General features: G+C 38.8%; 1 protein-coding gene across 3 annotated transcripts in view; it reads right to left on the reverse strand.

Annotated features, from left to right (window-relative positions):
• NBEA (neurobeachin) overlaps positions 1-23231 on the reverse strand; it is a 990744-nt gene that overhangs the window by 849658 nt on the left and 117855 nt on the right. For all 3 annotated transcript variants that reach the window (XM_059684425.1, XM_059684424.1, XM_059684423.1), the window contains exons 7-8: positions 3615-3734; positions 548-694 (exon numbers count right to left, since the gene is read on the reverse strand). In XM_059684425.1, coding sequence (XP_059540408.1) covers positions 548-694; positions 3615-3734 — 267 coding nt within the window. The remainder of the gene's footprint in view (positions 1-547; positions 695-3614; positions 3735-23231) is intronic.

Consider the following 23231-nt stretch of genomic DNA (forward strand, 5'->3'; position numbering starts at 1 on the left):
TATCTTACCTAATTAAGTTTTCATTTTAAACATTACAAAGCAGGAAGAATATAATAAATCATATTAAATAATTAGCTTTGCAAAATTAGGATTATTACTCTGTAATCACTGCCAACCCTAGAAACAAATAATTTCAGCCATATGTAATATTTTATACCATTTTCCTTCTAAATCTTTATTCTTCCTAGGTTACCTCTAATTTGAAAAGTAATAGTCATTTTCGTTTGTTTATTATATATCTTTCAAAATTTGATATTTCAAATAGCACATTAAGCAATATGTTTTTATAAATTTCTTATTTCAAAATTATGTAAGAAAAGCCATAGCTCCAACATTAGAAAACAGACTAAAGAATAAAAATAGTTCATGAAAGGTGAATGTTAAAAAAAGAAAAACACCTTTCAAAGAAAATAAACATAACAGCTGAATTCCAAAAAATAGAGATGACTTTTAAACCACATTGAAGACTATCACTATATATTATATCACATTTCACATAGAATTTACATAAAACTTTGCACAGAATTTATAAGAGAGTTCTTACTACCTTATATCCAGGTCCTAACTGATGAACTGCAAATATCTGTGCAGGGTTGAGTGCTTCACTGAATACATACACGGCACCAAGTTGACCACAGAATACTCTATTAGCATCAGCAGTTTCGGAGGATCCAAGAAAGCACTTGTCATAGCTCTATTTTTAAAAAGTCATAAAAAGCAAATGTATTATTTTCTAATGACAAAATACTTAAGGATACCTTCTTTCACTGTCATAACAATAAAAGAAGAAAGCATCAATTAATTCTTACAGAGTATTTAAGTAATAAAAGCCAGCTAAAGATTTTTAGGAAAGATAAATCAGTTAAATGTTTTATACTGATGGGCAAGTTAAACAAACAATAACCATTTACTCAATCACTTGACCACTTCTCCAACTTTATATTTAAAGGCAAAAGGGCTTATAATTATTTATTTACAATAGTAAAAATTCTTTTAAACTGAAATGATTTATTATTATTCATATTCAGAGAGAGACTCATCAGAATCAGAGAATAACTCGTCCAATTTTAATCATAAATACATAGGGCCTAATTTTTAAAATGCAACCTAATTTTTCCATTATTGATATATTCTACTATTTCTCCAGACAGAGGAAATCACTTCCCTCTCTCACATAAGTAAGCATTATTCAGAATCAGAAAAGATCACAAAGGTCTGATACCTAAAGCAGATGGTACTGTGCTCTCCATCTGGAGAGCTGAGCACCTAAGAAGCCATTCTTAATAAGACCTTTCCCGCTAGGACAGTGGTTCTCAATCTTCCTAATGCCGTGACCCTTTAATATAGTTCTTCATGTTGTGGTGACCCCCCAACCATAAAATTATTTTTGTTGCTACTTCATAACTGTAATTTTGCTACTGTTATGAATCGTAATGTAAATATCTGATATGCAGGATATATTTTTATTGTTACAAATTGAACATAATTAAAGCATAGTGATTAATCACAAAAATAATATGTAATTATATATGTGTTTTCCGATGGTCTTAGGCGACCCCTGTGAAAGGGTCGTTCGACCCCCAAAGGGGTCGCGACCCACAACTTGAGAACCACTGCACTAGGATGTTTTAAACCTCTCCTAATACTTGGTCCCACCCATCTAGACCAGTGAAAGCAGTCACTGCTGTTTCTCTCTCACATCCTCACAGGTTATTACACTCATGTGAATGAGATACAAAATCAGAAACTAGTCATTAACTATCCAATCCTTAATTAAAAGTATAATAACTTAAGAATTGACTTCATAATGCGTATGTGCATATGCATTATTGTCCAGGCCTCTACATTTAGTGGAGCGCTACTGCAAATAATTCACAAATCTAAGTATTTTCTTCCTTGTATTAAAAATATATATAACCATAGAGATAATGACAGTCAACATGATCACTGAGGTTTTTTCCACTCAAATAAAAAGACTTTTTCCTTTGGAGAGCAAAACTTAAGAATTTCATCTGTATATTCTAATTCTGATGAAATTATCCTCATAAATATTTACTATGCCCTGACTACAAGTTTCTAGGACAAAAAAAAAAAACTTTTCCTATAAAGGAACAGATAGGAAACATTTTATGGTTTGTAAGCCACATATGATTCCTGTTATCTTCTTTGATTTTTGTTTGTTAGGGTCATTAAAAAATGTGAAAACAGATTCTTAGTTTCTAGGCCACACAAAAAGAGGTAAAGGGCCCTGACCTAGAGAACAAACTAGACTATGCATACAGTGCTACTAGGAGAACAAGAGCCAATCCCTGCACTGAGAAGACTAAAGTCTACTGAGATGCAAATAATATTAAGATATGAATTTTATGAAAAAGAGGCTTGCTGGAATTATTCTTTGGGCATTAGAACACATCTCTTATTTTTGCTCTAACAGGCTTGGATGAAGATAAGAGAAGGCCCAAAATAGAGAAAAAAGAACTTTTAAGGTCTTAAATCTATATATCCTCTATTAAGAATCCAACTATGTTATCTCCTCCACTGCTAATATTCTAGTCAAAATTACTATCTCTTTGTTATAGCAGTAACATTTAACAGATCCCCCTGCTTCTGCCAATTACTTTCCTTAAAAATATTCTCAATACTGCAGCCTGATTGATGTTTCCAAAATACCAATCAGCATCATGTCTCTAGTCTGCTTATAATCTTACTAGAGGCCCGATGCACAAAAATTATACAAGAGTAGGCCTTCCTACTCCCAGCTCCTGGCACCAGCTTCCCTCTGGCACCTGGGACCCAGGCTTCCCTCTGTCCGCAGGCAGGCACACAGGGCCCGGGCTTCCCTCACAGCCCTGGCTTCCTCCAGAAGGTGGTCAGGAAGGACTTCCAGTCTAATTAGCATATTATGCTTTTATTATTATAAAGATTTTGAGACTAGATAACTTTGGAAAGCCCAAGCCTTATGTTAGTACATGAGGCCTTGCATATTTGACTGTCTAGTATCTGCTTTGCCTCATCTCTTATCTGTTCTTTTCCCTCTGCCCCAAACAAACTGGTTACTTCGTTGTTTAAGAAACTTTCCAGTTTTTGCTTAAAACCTTTCAACATCCAATGAATGGGATATTCCCTCCAAATATCCACATGGCTTGCTCCCTGAACTCTAATAAAATCATTTCTGTATCATCTGGCTTCTCCCATCCCTAAACCTACACTTTCTATATCTGTTCCCACTTAATTTTAGTCCATAGAATTTATCACCATTTATCTAATAAATAGTAGTGATTATATGTTATACTTATCTGTCTAAGGTTTTTGTGTCATATCCAAATAAGGTGAAAGATACATTTTTAATGCCTTGGATTCTGGAAATACTAGAATACAGCTTTGATGTTTTTGACTTAATATTTAATAAATTATCAAAGCATTTTTTTCTTTTTTGTATCACTAATCATGTCTTATAGCAATTATATTAAATTTAACACTTAAAAATTCACTTAATAGAAAAAAATTCAAAGTAAAACTATTAAGTTTCTAATAAACTATTTTATTATTCAATTATAAACAATTACATATCATATGCTCAAATACATTAAAACACAGGTTAAAATAAAACTTACATCATTTGTGTTAACATGCCAAGCCATATCACCATAGGATACTAGCTGTCCATTCACATAGCATCGAATTTCACTGTTTCTCCATCGATTGTATATGTGGACAATGCTGATCATATACCACTTAAATGAAAAAAATATTAAAGATATCAATAAGTAATGTTTAATTTTTATTGTATAAAAAGCAATTGTAACATTCATAACATACCTAAAAAAAACGCTTGCAGCAAGTAACAGTTGCCCTCTACTATTTCAATTCCCTCATCCTATTTCTCATCTATCAGATGAAAGAAGTAATTCATAAAGAATAAACTTGTGATTTGGACAGAGCTAGAAAGCCTTGAATCTTACTAAACCTTCCAATTAACAAAGATCCAAAAACTATGAAATTACAATTATATTTGTGTTGATTCATTTAACAACATTTACATTGTGCCAGGTACTGCAAACTCACAGATTTGATAAGACTGAACATAGTTCCCACTTTCCTGAAACTTATGGTATAATGAGAAAGACATATATTAAACAAGTAAAACAATATAGGATCACAAATCATAATGATTTCTGTGAGGAAAAGAGATTGGTTTAAAATGAGAGAGAATAACTTAGATTATACTTTGGACTGCATGGTCAAGAAAGACTTGACAAATGAAAAACTTTTTAACATTAATAGTACAATTTAGATACAATTGAAACACGCCATTTACACTTATTAAATCAGGGATAATTTTATATTCTAAATTTAACTTATGAATATTCATTAAAAATAAAGAAATAAATTTCAATTGAGTTCTCATTTTATATTTACTAGGGCCAACAAAATGCATTTTTAGTGTTGTTGGTTTTTTTTATATAGATGGTTTAAGTTCTATAATAATTTGTGGAGCCAAAACTTAGTCTCTTTATAGTTAACTAGAGGCCCAGTGCGTGAAATTTGTGCACAGGTAAGGTCCCTAGGCCTGGCCGGTGATCAGGCCCATCGGGGCCTTCTCCTGCTGGCTGGGGCCTTCCTTCAGGCTGCTGGCCAGGAAATTCCTTCCCCAGCTGCCAGCTGCCGGTGGGGGCCTCCCTTCCCTGGCTGCTGGCTGCTGCCCGGGGCCTTCCTTTGTTCTGCACCGCCCCCTGGTGGTCAATGTATGTCATAGCGAGCGATCAAACTCCTGGTCGAGCTCCTGAGGGGACAATTTGCATACTAAGCTATTTAGATGATAGATGATAGATGATAGATAGATAGATAGATAGATAGATAGATAGAGAGCCTAAAGCAGAGAATATAAAAATAGTTTTCTAAAATGAGAATAACACAAATGATTTCTAGATATTTGAGCAAGTATACCTTCAGTGGATAAGGGGGACGGGGGATAATTAGACTAGCTTTCATTAAAAAAAAAAAACACACATAAAAATATAGACTACAGGCTTTGTTCTCCAGATTACTTAAAAGCACTATTCAATTATTTAATAAATATTTGCAAAGTACATAACTTTAATAATAATTCTCAACCACTAAAATTTGTTATTTCAAGTTGTCTGGAATATTTTGAATAAAATTCAATTCATTTATTTTTATTTAGAAAATCAACACTAAACAACTCACAGAAAACAGTAATATATAAAAAACATTATCAACTATAAAAACAATGTCAGGTCAAATCATTTAATTCATTTACAAGTTCTTTATCTTCTTAAGTTGTTTCATTCTAGGTAATCTAATTTGTTGCAAACTGAGTCATTAAAATTAGTCATTTAACAGCTCATGTTTCTAAGTATTACAAACTTATGAGAAAAGAGCTCATAAAATTGAGCATCAAATAAATTTAAGAAAACTTCATAGATATTTACATATGTAAGAATCAAAATTTATCTAAATAGCCCTAGCTGGTTTTGCTCAGTGGATAGAGCATCAGCCTGCAGACTGAAGGGTCCCAGGTCTGATCTGGTCAAAAGCACATGCCTGGGTTGCTGGCTTGATCCCCAGTAGGGGTGTGCAGGAGGCAGCCAATCAATGATTCTCTCTCATCATTGATGTTTCTCTTTCTCCCGCTCCCTTCCTCTGTGAAATAAAAAAATATGTATTTTTTAAAATTTTTTCTACATAATTTTCAACCATAATGCAATCTAGACACAATATGTACATTTTTAATAAAATTTTGAGAAATTAAAATATCTAAATAGAATAGACATGTTTATAAATATAAAAATTTTCTGCTGCTGAAAGATAGTGTTTGTTTTAAAACAAACACTGAAAGCTGTACAATTGAGAGAGTCCAAGATGGTGGCAGAATAAGCAGAAGCTGCACTGACAATCTACCAGTACCAAATTGAAATTACACTAAAATATAGAGATACCATCCTGAATAACCTACAGAAGACTAAGTGGAAATAACCCTTATAAACAAGGATATAAAGAGGAGGGCACATCAAGATTGGTAGGAAGTGTGTTGGTGCAAGAAGGCTGGTTAGGCTCGCACAGGCAGCAGTGAAATTCTGGAGAAATATCTCAGTTGTAGGGGGTTACCTCTGAGAAGTCTGGGATATAAACACAAGCTGGACTCCCCAGCCCAGAGTAACAAAACTGGGAAAGGTGCCTACATAACACCTGGCTATGAAAAGCACCAGGGGTACAGTCCAGCAGGAGAAGATGGCTAGATACATAGGCACCCCCCTTAATGGGCCAACACTCTAAATTGCATTTGCAGCCACTCAACTTGGACTCCAGCAGAGAGAGGGCAGGATGAACTAGAGCTGCATGAGGAGAGTCTGTAGCTCTGTGGAGACAGCCACCAGAATCACTATGCTGAAGAAGCATTCCCCACTTCCGCAGAAGCATTCTTTCTCGGGCAGAGCTTTCCCAACAATACAGCTTCAGCATGGGGGGAAGCAATTGCCCCACCAATAGAAAATCCTCTTGTCCCACCCTGGAGAGTTTACATCCACTGTGCTAACATGGTTCTGGGCCTTGGGCTAGAAAAAGCAGATCTTGGTGCACAGCTTGGTCCTTTCCACATGCACTCAGACACAGCTGAGGAAGCCATAAACTGTGGCTCTCTGACAGCTCTAAACAGGGTACTCAGAGCCCATTATAAACAGCATGTGACATTGGATTAAACAACAGATCCTCCAAAGGAACCCAAAACCAATAAACCCAGTGGCCAGCTTCAAACAACAATGGAGAAGGATCCAATAAGCTCACAAGCAGTATATCAACAGGGAAATATTGGCAGGATCCAAATCCTGCTAAGGTGAATTCAGCTTCATGTAATAAGCATCAGCTACAGACTGCATGCTGTGTTGGGGCTGAGCCTCACTGTCAGCCAGCCTGAAGAGAAAGCTCATGCATAAATGGGCCAAGAGCAAGTAAGACTCAATTACAACAGGAGGTAACATGCAAAGAACACAGAGAAATTATTACAGCACCCAGGTCTGGTGGTCATGGAGACTATGTCACTGGGTCCCACAGGTCACCTATCACATAAGGCCACCCTACCAAGACTGGGATTCATATATAATACATAGAAACAAATGCAAACAAGCAACTAAAATGGAAAGAAAATGAAGCAAGCACCAAAAGAGAATTCTCTAGAAGAAGAGCTAAATTAAATAGAAAGAAGCAATTTATCAAATATAGAATTCAGAATAGAGATTATAAGGATGCTCAATTGCATGAAAAAAATAAACAGAAACTATGAAAACAACTTTGTAAAATGAAGAATGACACAGCAGAAATGAAGAATACACAGGAGGGAATAAACAGCAGATTAAAGGAAGCTGAGGATGGAATCAATGAATTGAAAGACAGGGTAAAAAAATCACTAAATCAGAGAACCAAAAAGAAAAAGCAATTATAAAACAGGAGTACTGCTTAAAGGAGCTGTGCAACAATCTGAAATGTTCAGCATCACAGGAGTACCAGAAGATGGAGAAAGTGAACAAGAGATACAGAACTTTTCTGAAGAAATGTCATAAAACTTACCTGACCTAGTGAAGAAAAAGTCACACAATTTCAGGAAGCACACAGAGTCCCAAGCAAAAAGAACCCAAAGAGGACCATGAGCAGACGCATCATAATGAAAATGCCAAAAAGTAAAGAAAAAGAAAAGAGAAAGAGAAAAGCAATTTGCTAACCACAAAGAAGCTTCCATAGACTATCAGCTGATTTCTCAACAGAGACACTGTAAATCAGAAGGGAGTAGCAAGAAGTATTCAAGGTAATGAAAAGCAAGAATCTAAAATCAGGATGGTACTATCCAGCAATGCAATTAATTCAAAACAGGAGATGAAATAAAGAGCTTCCAAGACAATTAAATTGGCTAAAAGCGTTTGTTAACAACAATCCAGCATTACAAGAAATGTTAAAGGACTGTTAGAAGAAGAAAAAGAATGAGAGAGAAACAAGCAAAAATTAATACAAATGACAATCTACACTAATAAAAGAAAACATGCAAATTGACCGAACCTTCGCTGCATCTTAACCCACGCCCAGCAGCCAATCAGAGCGACTATATGCAAATTAACCCAACCAAGATGGTGGCCAGCATCCACAAAGCTGGAGCAAGCAGAAGGCTTGCTTGCTCCACTGATGGAGGAAGCCAAGCTTCCCGCCTGCCGCAGCCAGCGCTGAGCTCCACTCAAGGCAACAAAGTTTCAATTATAGAAGATAAATAAACCCCAGATACCTGCTTTCAGCTGGCCATGTCCACGGAGCTGGAGTGAGCAGGAGGCTTAGGTTGCCCCTAGCGATGGAGGACGCCAAGCTTCCCGCCCACCCTAGCCAGCTCTGATCTCCACTCAAGGCTACAAAGTTTCAATAATAGAAAGTAAATAAATCTCAAAAGAAAAAAAGGAGAGGCTGGGAGCTTCCATCGCCGGGGGGCTTGGCCAGCCTGAAAACGGCACTCAGCTCCTCACCCAGACTGGCCAGGCACCACAGTGGGGAGCCCCACCCTAAAGGGGGTGTGGCCAGCCTGAAAACAGCTATCAGCCCCTCACCAAGGCGGGCCAGGCAACCCAGTGGGACCCCCATCCTGATCCGGGACACCCTTCAGGGCAAACCAGCCGGCCCCCACCCATGCACTAGGCCTCTATCCTATATAATAAAAGGGTAATATGCAAACTGACCCTAACAGCAGAACGACTGGGAATGACTGGTCACTATGACACACACTGACCACCAGGGGGCAGATGCTCAATACAGAAGCTGTCCCCTGGTGATCAGTACACTTCCACATGGGGAGCTCTGCTCAGCCACAAGCCAGGCTGATGGCTGCCACCACAGCGGTGGTGGCGGGAGCCTCTCCCACCTCCTCACCAGCACTAAGGATATCCGACTGCAGACCATTATAAACTGATGAACAAAAATAGATACAGAGGCAGAGCAACATCGAACAGACTGTCAAACTACAGCAGGACGTTGGGGGAGGGTTGAGGGTGGGGGGGCGTAGGTAAGAGATCAACCGAAGGACTTGTATGCATGCATATAAGCATGACCAATGGACACAAGACACTGGGTGGAGGGGTATGGGAGGCCAGGGGAAGGTCAAGGGGAGAAAATAAAAGGAGACATATGTGATACTCTTTGTAATACTTTAAGCAATAAAAACAAAATTTAAAAAAAAAGTCAGGGGGTGGCCCATTAGGGATAGCTCCATGGTTGAGCATCGACCTATGAATCAGGAAGTTACCATTCAATAGTTGGTTGCAGGCTTGATCCCCAGTATGGGGCATACTGGAGGCAGCCGATCAATTATTCTCTGTCATTACTGATGTTTCTATCTCTCTCTCCTTCTCCCTTCCTCTCAATGGAAATATATATATATACTAGAAGCCCATTGCAGGAGGATTCCTGCCAGAATAGGGCTTCCTCGGGTTGATCACACCTCCAAGCCCCTCCCGCCCAGGGCTGTACACAGGGATCCCGTGGGGCTTAGGCGGCTCATTCGCTCCGCCAAGCCCCTCTGCCCAGGACCGCTCACGGGGGGAAAGGGGGGTTCTGGCTGGGGGCGGGGCTTAGGCGGCTTGTTTGCGCCGCCAAGCCCCCCTGCCCAGGACCGCTCACGGGGTTCCCGCGGGGCTTAGGCGGCTCATTCGCTGTTCGCTCCACCAAGCTGGCCGCCCAGGGCCGTTCACGGGGGTCGCAGCTGGCGGCAGGGCTTAGCCGGCACATGGGGGCCCAATGGCGGCTCGCACTGGCCTGCCCTTGCCTGCAGTATGCAAATTAGCCGCCATCTTTGTTGGTGGTTAATTTGCATATCATGCTGATTAGCCAACAGGAGGCATAGCGAAGGTACGGTTAATTACCATGTTTGTCTATTATTAGATAGGATTTTTAAAGAAGGGGTAAGCAATACTTATAGCTGACAAATAGACTTCAAAGCAAAGGCCATAGCAAGAGACAAAGACAGTCACTACATTACACTAAAGAGATTGATCCACAGAGATAAGGGAAGATGGCAGCTGGCAGGACGGTGGTGAGGGATAGGAAGGGAGTGAGTGAGGGGATGAATGGAGAGTGTGTGGATGTGTGTGGTGTATGAATGAGTGAGGGACAGTTAAATCCAGCAGGAGCAGCAGATGCTGACACACCAGGCTCTCTGGGACAGGGAGAGATTACCACCGCTGCGGCACTCCCCAGACTGCGGGACTCGGGCACAGAGCACACTCCATCTTAAAGGGGAGAGCAGCCTCTTCTAGGAACTCAGCAGCACCACCATCCAGACAGGCCTTGGACACTGCCCGCGACCAGGCAGCCACTCCAGCCAAAATCCTGCAGCCACACCCGCAGACTCTGGGACTCTGCGCCAAAAGAGCAACGTGCTGCCAGCAGCAGTAAGTGCAGTCTCCCCCTCCCCAGCGGTAGACCTCAGACATTGCCTGCACGTGCGTTCGTACGTCTCCAGCTCGCAGGTCTCCAAGGCACACTACTCCATAGACCCCTTAGGAGTCACTGGGAGACTAAGCTGGGTGTGATTTTGTACAGACACAGGCTCAGTGCCACCCAGTAGAAATTCTGAATTGCCCCCACACACCCAGCTGCTCAACTTAAGCGTCAGGGCCCCTCAGCGCCAGGGCCCCACAGAGTGCGTCAGAGCTCAGCGCCTGCGAACTGCACTGCCACAGTTGCTCACTCCCCCTCAGCCCATCTATCCACAGGGCACTTTGGGGAAGCCGTGGTGAGCCTCTGCTAGGTCCGATCTGGGACTAATAGGGACACACTCCCCTGGGCAGTAGAAATTCGGAATTCAACCATCCTGGATACCTGCCCAAAGCATGCCAGGGCCCTTCAGAGTGCTTCACTACGCCTGCGCTAGCAAACTCACTGCGGGTGTTCCTGTGTGCCACTACGGGGAACGCAAGCCTATCTACCACAAGTGCATCAGCAAAATCTGAGTTTCCCCACCCTACAGCTGCAGAACTTTGGACACTACAGGTGCATGCTTTTCCAGCATGCAGGTCTCCCAAGACAACCACTCCACAGGCAACCCTGGGGCCCCGCTGCAAGCCCTGCTGGTTGTGCACTTAAACAAACAGGGGTGCACTGCTGGGCTGTAGAAACGCTGAATTCCCTCTCCTGGGATACCTGCCCACAGACACTGCAATCCAGTGGCTTCAGTGCCAGGGCACTTTAGAGTGTATCAGTGCACCCTGCTGGCAAATACACAAAAGGTGCCTCTGTGAGCGGCTGCTGGAATTGCGTGTATCCAACCACGAAGGCAGCAGCAAAAGCTGAGTCTACCCACCCCACAACGACAGAACTCTGGACACCACAGTCACGCTTTGCCAGAAAACAGGCTTTCTGAGCCCCACCACCCCAATAGACGGTTCCTGGGTGCCACTGTGAGTCCTGCGGGGCACGGTGAGTCCTGCGGTGATTTCAATCAAGGGCATAAGACAGCAAAAATTAGAACACCCCCTCCAAAGCTGCTGACTTCTAGACACCTCAGTCACGCCTTTCCAGCTCACAGGCCTACATCAACATAACTCAAATAGCTCAAGTAGGGAGCTACACTAGACTACCAAACCCAGGAGACCTGAGAGGTCACACCAGCAGCACCACACCCTAAAGAAACTGGGTAGCAAAGCAATCGGAACTACAATTAAAACATTACAGCAAAATATGGGAAGATAAAAATGCAACCCACAAAGGAAAGAAAAAGAGGAGTCACCAGAAAGGGAGTTAAATGAAATTGAGGCTACTAACTTATCAGAGAAAGAATTCAGAGTAATGGTTATAAGGATGCTCAAATGGCTGAATGACAAATGCACACAACTCAATGAGAATTATAAGGAGCTGAATGAGAATGTCACCAACATGAAAAGGAAACATGAGGAAATGAAGAACGACATAGCTGCAATAAAGAACACAATGGAAGAGCAGAATAGAAGAGGCTGAGGACTGCATCAGCGAATTAGAAGACAGGGAAGGAAAAAACACACAAACACAGCAGCAACTGGAAAAGAAACTTAAAAAGCAAGAGGAGAGCCTAAGCGAGCTTTGGGACAATGCAAAACGAAACAACATTCGCTGAATAGGGGTACCAGAAGGAGAGGAGGAGAAGCAAGGAACAAAAAACCTGTTCAAAGAAGTAATGACAGAAAACTTCCCTGATACTGGCAAGAAAAAAACTACACAAGTCCAAGAAGCACATAGAGTGCCAAACAAGATGAACCCCAAAAGACCAACACCAAGACACATCATAATTAAATTGGCAAACACCAACGACAAAGTAAGAATCTTAAAGACTGCCAGAGAGAGACAGAAAGTTACCTACAAGGGATCTCCTATTAGAATATCAGCTGACTTCTCAACAGAAACACACCAGGCAAGAAGGGAATGGAATGAAATATAGAAAGTGATGCAGAGCAAGGGAATGAAGTCAAGAATACTATACCCAGCAAGGCTATCATTCAAAATTAAAGGTGGATTCAGGAGCTTCACAGACAAAAAAAGGGCTAAGAGAGTTTATTACCACCAAACCAGCAATGCAAGAAATGTTAAAGGGACAGCTGTAAAAAGAAGAAACAGAAAGACAAGAAGAAACACAAACATTAAGAATAAAAATGACCACAAACAAGTACTTTTCAATAATAACATTAAATGTAAATGGATTAAATGCTACACTGAAAACACATAGGGTAGCTGAATGGATAAGAAAACATGACCCATATATTTGCTGTCTGCAAGAGACCCACCTCAGAACAAAGGATTCACACAGACTGAGAGTGAAGGGATGGAAAAAAATTTTTCAGGCAAATGGAAATGAGAAAAAAGCTGGGGTTGCAATACTTATATCTGACAAAATACACCTCAAAGTAAAGGCTATAACAAGAGATAAGGAAGGCCACTACATAATACTAAAGGGAGCAATTCAACAAGAAGATATAACTCTGGTAAACATATATGCACCCAATACAGGAGCACCCAAATACATAAAACAGCTTCTGGAAGATATTAAGGGAGAAATCAATAGCAATAGTCATAGTAGGGGACTTTAATACCCCACTGACACCACTGGATAAATCCACCTAAACAAAAAATCAGCAAAGAAACAGCAATCCTAAATCACTCACTAGATCAGATGGACTTAATTGACATCTTCAAAACATTTCACCCCAAAGCTACAGAATATACATTCTTCTCCAGTGCACATGGGACATTTTAAAAGATAGACTATATATTAGGACACAGGCAAAATCTCTTCAAATTCAAGAGAATAGAAATCGTAACAAGCATCTTCTCAGATCACAACGGCATAAAATTAGAAATCAACTACAGTAAAAACATTGAAAAAAAATCAAACACTTGGAGGCTAAATATAAATAGCATGCTATTAAGCAATGACTGGGTTACCAGAGAGATCAAAGAAGAAATGAAAAGCATCCTGGAAACAAATGACAATGGAAACACAACAATCCAAAATCTATGGGACACAATGAAAGCAGTCCTGAGAGGGAAGTTCATAGCTCTACAGGCCTACCTCAAAAAGCAAGAAAAACTGGCAATAAATGATCTAACCCTACAACTCAAAGACTTAGAAACAGAGCAACAAGAAAAGCCCACAGTATCCAGAAGGAAGGAAATAATAAAGATCAGAGCAGAAATAAACAACATAGACACCAGAAAAACAATACAAAAGATCAATAAAACCAAGAGCTGGTTCTTTGAGAGGATTAACAAGACGGATAAACCTCTAACCAGGCTCACCAAGAAACAAAGAGAGAGGACCCAAATAAACAAAATCACAAATGAAAGAGGTTAAGTTAACAACTGACCCTACTGATATACAAAGGATTGTCAAAAAATACTACGAACAACTCTACTCCAACAAACTGGACAACCTCGATGAAATGGACGCAATCCAGAAAAATACAAGCTTCCAAAACTCAACCAGGAAGAATCAAAAAACCTAAATAGGCCAATAACTACTGATGGAATTGAAACAGTAATCAAAAAGCTTCCAGCAAACAAAAGCCCTGGACCGGATGGCTTCACAGGGGAGTTTTACCAAAGATTCAAAGAAGAACTAAAGCCAATCCTTCTCAGACTATTCCAAAAAATTCACTTCCAAGCTCTCTCTATGAAGCCAGCATTATCCTAATCCCCAAACCAGATAAAGACACCACAAAGAAGGAGAATTACAGGCCAATATCCCTGATGAACATAGATGCTAAAATCCTCAACAAAATTCTAGCATACCGGATCCAGCATTACACTAGAAAGATCATACACCATGACCAAGTGGGATTTATTCCAGAAATGCAAGGCTGGTACAATATCCGCAAATCAATAAATGTGATACATCACATAAACAAGTTGAAAGACAAAAATCACATAATCATATCGATTGATGCAGAAAAGGCATTTGACAAAGTCCAACACCCTTTTCTGATAAAAACGCTCAGCAAAGTGGGAATAGAGGGATCATACCTCAACATAATAAAAGCCTTATATGACAAACCTATAGCCAACATCATACTCAACGGGCAAAAACTAAAACCATTTCCCTTAAGAACAGGAACAAGACAGGGATGCCCACTTTCACCACTCCTGTTCGACATAGTACTGGAAGTGCTAGCCAAGCGATAAGACAAGAAGAAAAAATAAAAGGCATCCAAATTGGAAAAGAAGAAGTAAAATTGTCATTATTTGCAGATGACATGATACTTTACTTAGAAAACCCTAAAGACTCCATCAAAAAATTATTAGATGTAATAAATGAATTTGGCAATGTAGCAGGATACAAAATTAATGCCAAAAAATCTATGGCATTTTTATACGCCAACAGTGAACTTACAGAAAGAGAAATTAAAAAAACAATCCCATTTACCATTGCACCAAAAAAATTAAGATACCTAGGAATAAACTTAACTAAGGAGGTAAAAGACCTCTACTCAGAAAACTACAGGACATTGAAAAAAGAGATAGAGGAAGACATAAACAGATGGAAGAACATACCGTGTTCATGGATTGGTAGAATCAACATCATCAAAATGTCCATACTACCCAAAGCAATCTATAGATTCAATGCATTCCCCATTAAAATACCAACAGCATATTTTACAGATCTAGAAAGTACGCTACAAAAATTAATCTGGAATTAAAAAAAAAACCAAAACCTGAATAGCTGCTGCGATCCTGAGAAAGAAGAACAAAGTAGGAGGGATCTCAATACCAGATATGAAGCTGTATTACAAAGCCACTGTTCTCAAAACTGCCTGGTACTGGCACAACAACAAACATATAGACCAATAGAACAGAATACAGAACCCAGAAATCGACCCAAACCACAATGCTCAACTAATATTTGACAAAGGAGGCAAGAACATACAATGGAGTCAAGACAGTCTCTTCAATAAATGGTGCTGGGAAATGTGGTCAGACACATGCAAAAAAATGAAACTAGACCACCAACTTACACCATACACAAAAATAAACTCAAAATGAATAAAGGACTTAAACGTAAGACAGAAAACCGTAAGATTATTAGAGGAATCCACAGGTAGCAAAATCTCAGATATATGCTGAAGGAATTTCTTCACTGACACAGCTCCTAGGGCAATGGAAACTAAAGGGAAAATAAACAAATGGGACTACATCAAAATAAAAAGCTTCTGCAAAGCAAAAGAAACCATCAACAAAACAACAAGAAAACCCACTGCTTGGGAGAACATATTTGCCAATGATATCTCCAATAAAGGTTTAATCTCCAACATTTATAGGGAACTCATACAACTTAACAAAATGAAGATAAACAACCCAATCAAAAAATGGGCAACGTACCTAAATAGACACTTTTTGAAAGAGGACATACATAAGGCTGAGAGACATAGGAGAACATGCTCAAAGTCACTAATCATCCAAGAGATACAAATCAAAACAACAATGACATACCATCTCACACCTGTCAGAATGGCTATCATCAACAAATCAACAAATGACAAATGCTGGCGAGGATGCGGAGAAAAAAGAACCCTCGTTCACTGCTGGTGGGAATGAAAACTGGTGCAGCCACTGTGGAGAACAGTATGGAGTTTCCTCAAAAAACTAAAAATGGAACTTCCATTTGACCCAGTGATCCCAGTTCTATGAATATATCCCAAGAAACCAGAAACACCAATCAGAAAGCATATAAGCATCCCTATGTTCATAGCAGCACAATTTACAATAGCTAAGATTTGGAATCAGCCTAAGTGCCCATCAGCAGATGAATGGATTAAAAAACTTTGGCACATCTACACAATGGAATACTATGCTGCTGTAAAAAGGAAGGAACTCCTACCATTTGCAACAGCATGGATGGAGCTGGAGAGCATTATGCTAAGTGAAATAAGTCAGTCAGAGTTAAGATAAATATCACATACTCTCACTCATTTGTGGATTATAACAAACAATGTAAATCGATGAACAAAAACAGATGTAGAGACAGAGAAGCATCGATCAGATGCTCAAAACTCGGAGGTAAAGCAGGGGAGGGTGGGGGTGAGGGGGAGAGATCAACCAAAGGACTTGTATGCATGCATATATGCATAGTGATGGATGTGGACAACAGGGGACGAGGCTGAGGGCAGGATTGGGGGGATGAGGGGACATTGGGGGGATAAGGACACATTTGTAATATCTTATTCAATAAAGGGGGGGAAAAGAGATTGATCCAACAAGAGAGTATAACCTGGGAAAATATATATGCAAACCAAAATAGGAACATCTAAATATTTAAAATAAAACTTCTGGAGGACTTTAAAGGAGATTATCAACAGCAATACAGTCATAGTAGGGAACTTTAATACCCCGCTGATTTCACTGGATAGATCTTCCAGGAAAAAAAAAAATCAGTAAAGAAATAGCGACCTTAAACGACATACTTGATCACATAGGTTTAATTGACATTTACAAAACATTTGATCCAAAAAGGGCAGTATATACATTCTTCTCAAGAACAATTGGACCATTCCCCAAAAAGACCACAAGTTAGTACACAAAATAATCTTAACAAATTCAAAATTGAAACCTTATTAAGCATATATTCTCGATCACAATGACATGAAACTAGAAATCAACAAGAGTTTTTAAAAAAACCACACACAACTCAGTCTCCTCAATAAATGGTGCTGGGAAAATTGGACAGATAAATGAAAAAAAGAAAAAGAAAAAAGAAACAAGACGACCAACTTAAACCATACACAAAAATAAACTCAAAATGGAAAAAGGACTTCAATGTAAGATGGGAAACCATGAAAATCTTAAAAGTATCCCTGGCAGCAAAATATCAGACATATGTCATAGCAGTATCTTTACCAATACAGCTCCTAGAACAATGGAAACTAAGGAGAAAATGAACAAATTGGACTACATAAAAATAAAAAGCTTCTGCCCTAGCCAGTTTGGCTCAGTGGACAGAGCGTCGGCATGCAGACTGAAGGGTCCTGGGTTCAATTGCGGCCAAGGGCACATGCCCGGGTTGCAGGCTCGATCCCCAGGCGGGGGCGTGCAGGAGGCAGCCAATCAATGATTCTCTCTCATCATTGATGTTTCTCTCTCTCTCTCCCTCTTCCTTCCTCTCTGAAATCAATAAAGAAATAGATTTTAAAAAAGAAAAAAGAAAAAGCTTCTGCACAGCAAAAGAAACATCAACAAAACAACAAGAGAGCCCAATGCATGGGAGAAAATATTTGCCAATGTTATCTCTGATAAGGGTTTAATCTCCAACATTTATAGGGAACTCATACAACTTAACAAAAGGAAGATAAACAATCCAATCAAAAAATTTGCAAAGGACCTAAATATAAATGGACACTTTTTGAAAATGGACAAACAGAGGGCCAAGAGACATATAAGAACATGCTCAAAGTCACTAATCATCTGAGAGATGCAAATCAAAACAACAATGACGTACCATCTCATAGAATGTCTATCATCAACAAATCAACAAGTGCTGACAAGGATGTGGAGAAAAAGAAACCCTCATGCACTGCTGGTGGGAATGCAGGTTGGTGCAGCCACTGTGGAGAACAGTAAGGAGTTTCCTCAAGAAATTAAAAATGAAACTTCCATTTGACCCAGTAACCCCACTTCTAGGAATATATCCCTAGAAACCAGAAACACCAATCGGAAATTGTATATGTACCCGTATGTTCACAGCAGCACAATTTACAATAGCTAATATTTGGAAACAGCTTCAGTGCCCAACAGTAGATGAGTGGATTAAAAAACAGTGGTACATCTACAGAATGAACAAATGAACAAATCTTTTTTACACTTCAGTAAAAAAGAAAGAACTCATACCATTCACAACAGCATGGATAGATCTGGAGAGCACTATGTTAAGCAAAATAAGCCAGTCAGAAAAAGATAAATATTACAGGATCTCACTCATTCATAGAATATAATGAGCAACATAAGCTGATGAACAAAAATAGATCCAGAGACACAGAAGCATCAAACAGACTGTCAAACCTCAGAGGAAGGCGGGGGGGGGGGGGGGGGGTGTTAAAAGATCAACCAAAGGACTTGTATGTATGCATATAAGCATAACCAATGGACAAAGACAGTAGGGGGTTGAGGGCATGTGCTGGGGAGGGAGTGGCCATGGAGAGGAAATGGGAAAAAGGAGACCTATGTAAAGCTTTAAACAATAAAGAATTTAAAAAAAATAAAATAAACCTCAAAAACTTTCAAACACAAGGAGGCAAAATAGCATAATAAATGTATTACCAATGAGATTATGAAGAAATAAAACACTTCCTGGAAACCACTGAAAATGACAACCAAAATTGTATAGAACACAACAAAAGCAGTCCTGGGAGATAAGTTCATAGCACTACAATCCTAACTAAAAAAATCAAGGAAAATCTCTAATAAACTCTACAACTAAAAGACTTTTTAAAAAATAACAAGAAAAACCCACAGGTAACAGAAAAAAAAGAAATAATAAAGATTAGAAATAAATGACATAGAGACTAAAAAGAATACGAAGTATCAATGAAATCAAGACCTTGTTATTTGAAAAGATAAGATTGATGGACAGCTATCCAGATTCATCAAGAAATAGAGAGGATCCAAATAAGTAAAATCAGAAACAAAAGAGGTGAGGTATCAATGGACATCACAGAAATACAAAATATTGTAAGAAAACAAAAACAACCATATGCCAAAAAACTGGAAAACCTGGACATAATGGACAAATTCCTAGAAACATACAAGCTTCCAAAACTGAATCAGGAAGATTCAGAAAACCTGAATAGACTTATAAAAACTAATGAAATAGAATCACAAATCAAAAACTCTCAGAAAGCAAAAGCCCTGGACCAGATGGCTTCACAGGGGAGTTTAACCAAACATTGATAGAAAAACTAACCCTAGCCTCCTCAAACTATTCCAAAAAATTCAAGAACGAGAGACATCTAAGCTCTTTTTATGAGGCAAGCATGATCCTAAGGCCAAAACCAAAGGAAGATACTTCAAAGAAACTTACAGTCCAATGTTTCTGATACACATAGATGCCAAAATCCTTAAAAAAATATGTTAGCAAATGGAATCCAGCAATATATTGAAACTAGAGCCCCAGTGCACGAATTCGTGCACAGGTGGTGTCCAGCCAGCCCGCCCCCAATTGGGGCCAATCAGGGGCAGGGCTGGCTGGGATAGGGGTTTGCTAGCTGGCCCTGCCTCCATTCGGGGTGGGTGGGGGCAATCAGGGGAGGGGCCAACCAGGGGCAGGAGCCGTGGGCAGTTGGCAGATCAGCCCCGCCCCCTGGTGGAACTCCCGGTTGAACTCCCAGTCAAACTCCCGGTTAAGGGGATAATTTGCATAATAGCCTTTTATTATATAGGATGATTATTCACCACGAACAAGTGGATTATACCAAGGATGCAGCTGGCAAATCAATAAACATGATACATCACATAAACAAAATAAAATATAGAAATTATATGATACCAATAGATTTTAAAAAAAGCCTTTGACAAAATCTAGCACCCATTTTTTAAAAAATATTTTTATTGATTTCAGAGAGGAAAGGAGAGAAAAAGAGAGATAGAAGCACAAATGATGAATGAGACTCATTGATCGGCTGCCTCTTGCAAAACCCCACTGAGGATCAAGCCCACAACCTAGGCATGTGCCCTTGACCAGAATCAAACCCAGGACCCTTCTTCAGTCCACAGCTGGACACTCTATCCACTGAGCCAAAGCAGTTAGGGCCATCACCCATTTTTGATAAAAATTCTCAGCAAAGTAAGAATAGAGGCATCATACCTCAACATAATAAAGGCCTTATAAGACAAATCTACAGCAAATATCATACTCAAAGGGCAAAAATTAAAAGTGTTTACCTTAAGAAAAGTAACAATACAGTGATATCCCCATACACCAATCTTATTCAACACTAGTGGCCCAGTTTACAGATTTGTGCACATTGAAAGGAAATTAATTAGAAGAAATATTTTAATATCGCTATTCACCCTTTTTCTATAATAGAAGTGTCAACCAAATTCACGATTGACAATGACAGATCGCAACACACATGTGCGACTGGCACCAGTGAGAGCTATATATGTATTGCGCATGAGCGAGTCAACGTTTATTTTAAAATTGCCAGTGCACGTCATATGTAGCAGCCGGTGTAGCGGCCAGTCAGTTGGTCGGTCAGATGGACAGTCGGTCACTTAGCCTTTTATATATATAGATTGTACTTGAAGCCTTAGCCATAGTAATCAGACAAGAAAACATAAAAAGCATCCAAATCAGAATGGAGGAAATAAAAGTGTCATTATTCACACCTGACATGATATTGTACACAGAAAATTCTGAAGACTCCACCAAAAAACTACTAGATTTAATAAATGAATTCAGCAATGTAGCAGGATACAAAATTAATATCCAGAAATTGATGGCATATTTATACACCAAAAATGAACTCTCCAAAACAGAAATTAATAAAACAATCCCATTTACCATCATAACAACAACAAAAGATATTTTGGCATAAACTTAACCATGGAGGTAAAAGTCCTATACTACACTGCACTGATAAAAGAAATAGCATTAGATAGAAATGAATGGAAGAATATACTGTGTTTGGAATTAAGATGGATTGAAAGAATTAAGATGATTAAAATGTCAGCCATCTCATATCAATATATTTGCAGATACATCTCCTAGGTCAAGGGAAACAGGAAAAAAATAAACAAATGGGACTACATAAAAATAAAAAGCTTCTGCACAGCAAAAGACTCTATCAAGAAAATGAAAAGGAATCCCACTGTAAGGGAGACCTTATTTTCCAATGATACATTAGATAAGGGGTTAGTTTCCAAAATGCATACAGAACTCACATAACTCAACAAAAGGAAGACAAACAATCTCATTTAAAACTGGCACAAAAAAAGAGAAAAATAAAATTTAAGACTAAGCTTGAAGGATGAATACAAATTGAATTATTAAGTAAATAAGGGGCAATAAAAACATTCCATAGAGAGGTATTTTAATATGGTACATACAGCACAGATATTTGATAAATTTTTTCTAGCATTTAAGTTTTATAGGGAAAAACAGACAAAGACCAAATTATAAAGAGAGCTGTTGGACAACTTTAGTAATCAGCCTTTGGTTTTTGCATAGTGTAGTATCATTGAAGAATTCTGAGCAGGAAGCTTATATGATCATCTTCATAATTTAGGAAAATAGCTCGCAGTAGTGAGGAAGTGAGTTAGTTAGACAAATATGGATAAACTTAAAAACTGTAGGAAATGTTCAGATAAGAACACCACAGAAAGCTAAACTAAGATGGAGGTATAGGTCATTTAAAAGAGAGTGACTCAGTTGGTTGGAACATGGTCCCTAACACTGAAAAGATTGTAGGTTTGATCCTTGGTCAGGCCACATAATTAGGTTATGGGTTCCATCCCTGGTAAGGGCTGGATTGGGAGGCAACTGATTGGTGTTTGTCTCTCAAGGTAATGTTTTTCTCTTTCTCTCTCCCTTCCTCTCTTTAAAATCAATAAGCATATCCTCAAGTGAGGATTAATAAAGAGAGAGATAGGGACTAATTAAAAAAACGGAAGTGTGTATATGGAAAAAAGGGAGCCTATGATGGTTACAATTTTAAACTTAAACGAGTATAATTAACTTAAGGTAATTAATACAGTGAAGCAGTTATTTTGCCTAATAAACAGGTTTGGAATTACAAAGAAATAGTTTGCTTTTGGTTATAACTAATGTATGATACAATTAAATAAATAAATGTGTGAATGCATAGTAGAGTAAATTATTTCAGTGAAAATTAGATGATGTTCTTTCCTTGGTGCATCAATATATACTCTACAGATAATACACAAATGGATTTTCCAAACAAAAGTTCCCAAATTTTGACTCCATATATATATACATTTTTTTCTTGAATTTATTGGGGTGACATTAGTAAAATTATATAGATTTCAGGGATATAATTTTGTAATACATCATCTATATATTCAATTGTGTGTTCACCACCCCAAGTCTCCATCTATCACCATTTATCCCCCCTTAACCACTTCTACCTCCCCGATCGCCTTTCCCTTTGATAACCACCATATTGTTGTCTGTTTCTATGAGGGTATGTTTTATTTTTGTTTTTTCTTTGCTTAATCCCTTCAATTTTTCAACCAGCCCTGCAACACGCACTCTCTGAAAGCTATCAGTCTGTTTTCTATCTAGGAATCTATTTCTAGTTTCTATTTTGTTTGTGAATTTATTTTGTTCATTAGATTCCACATATGAGTGAAATCATACGGTCTTTCACTGACTGGCTTATTTCACTAACCATAATGCTCTCAAGGGTTCACCCATGCTGTCACAAAGGGTAAAATTTCCTTCTTTTTTACAATGGAGTAGTATTCCTTTGCTTAAATGTACCACAACTTTTTGACTTGATATTTGTTGACTAAAGAATATGGATTTAAACTTGGAGACTATGTATGCATACTCAGATCTGCATTTAGTTTGAATTAAAAATTCGTAAGAAAAATATGACATTTTTATAAATATCAATAGTAGCTAACATGTATAGAACACTTACTACAAATTAAGTCATATACTAACAGTTTACATCCATTTTCACAATGTGTAAGATCTGGTAAGTGGTACA

The sequence above is a fragment of the Myotis daubentonii genome, chromosome 2 (assembly GCF_963259705.1).
Source record: "Myotis daubentonii chromosome 2, mMyoDau2.1, whole genome shotgun sequence".
In the NCBI taxonomy this organism is placed as follows: Eukaryota; Metazoa; Chordata; class Mammalia; order Chiroptera; family Vespertilionidae; genus Myotis; species Myotis daubentonii.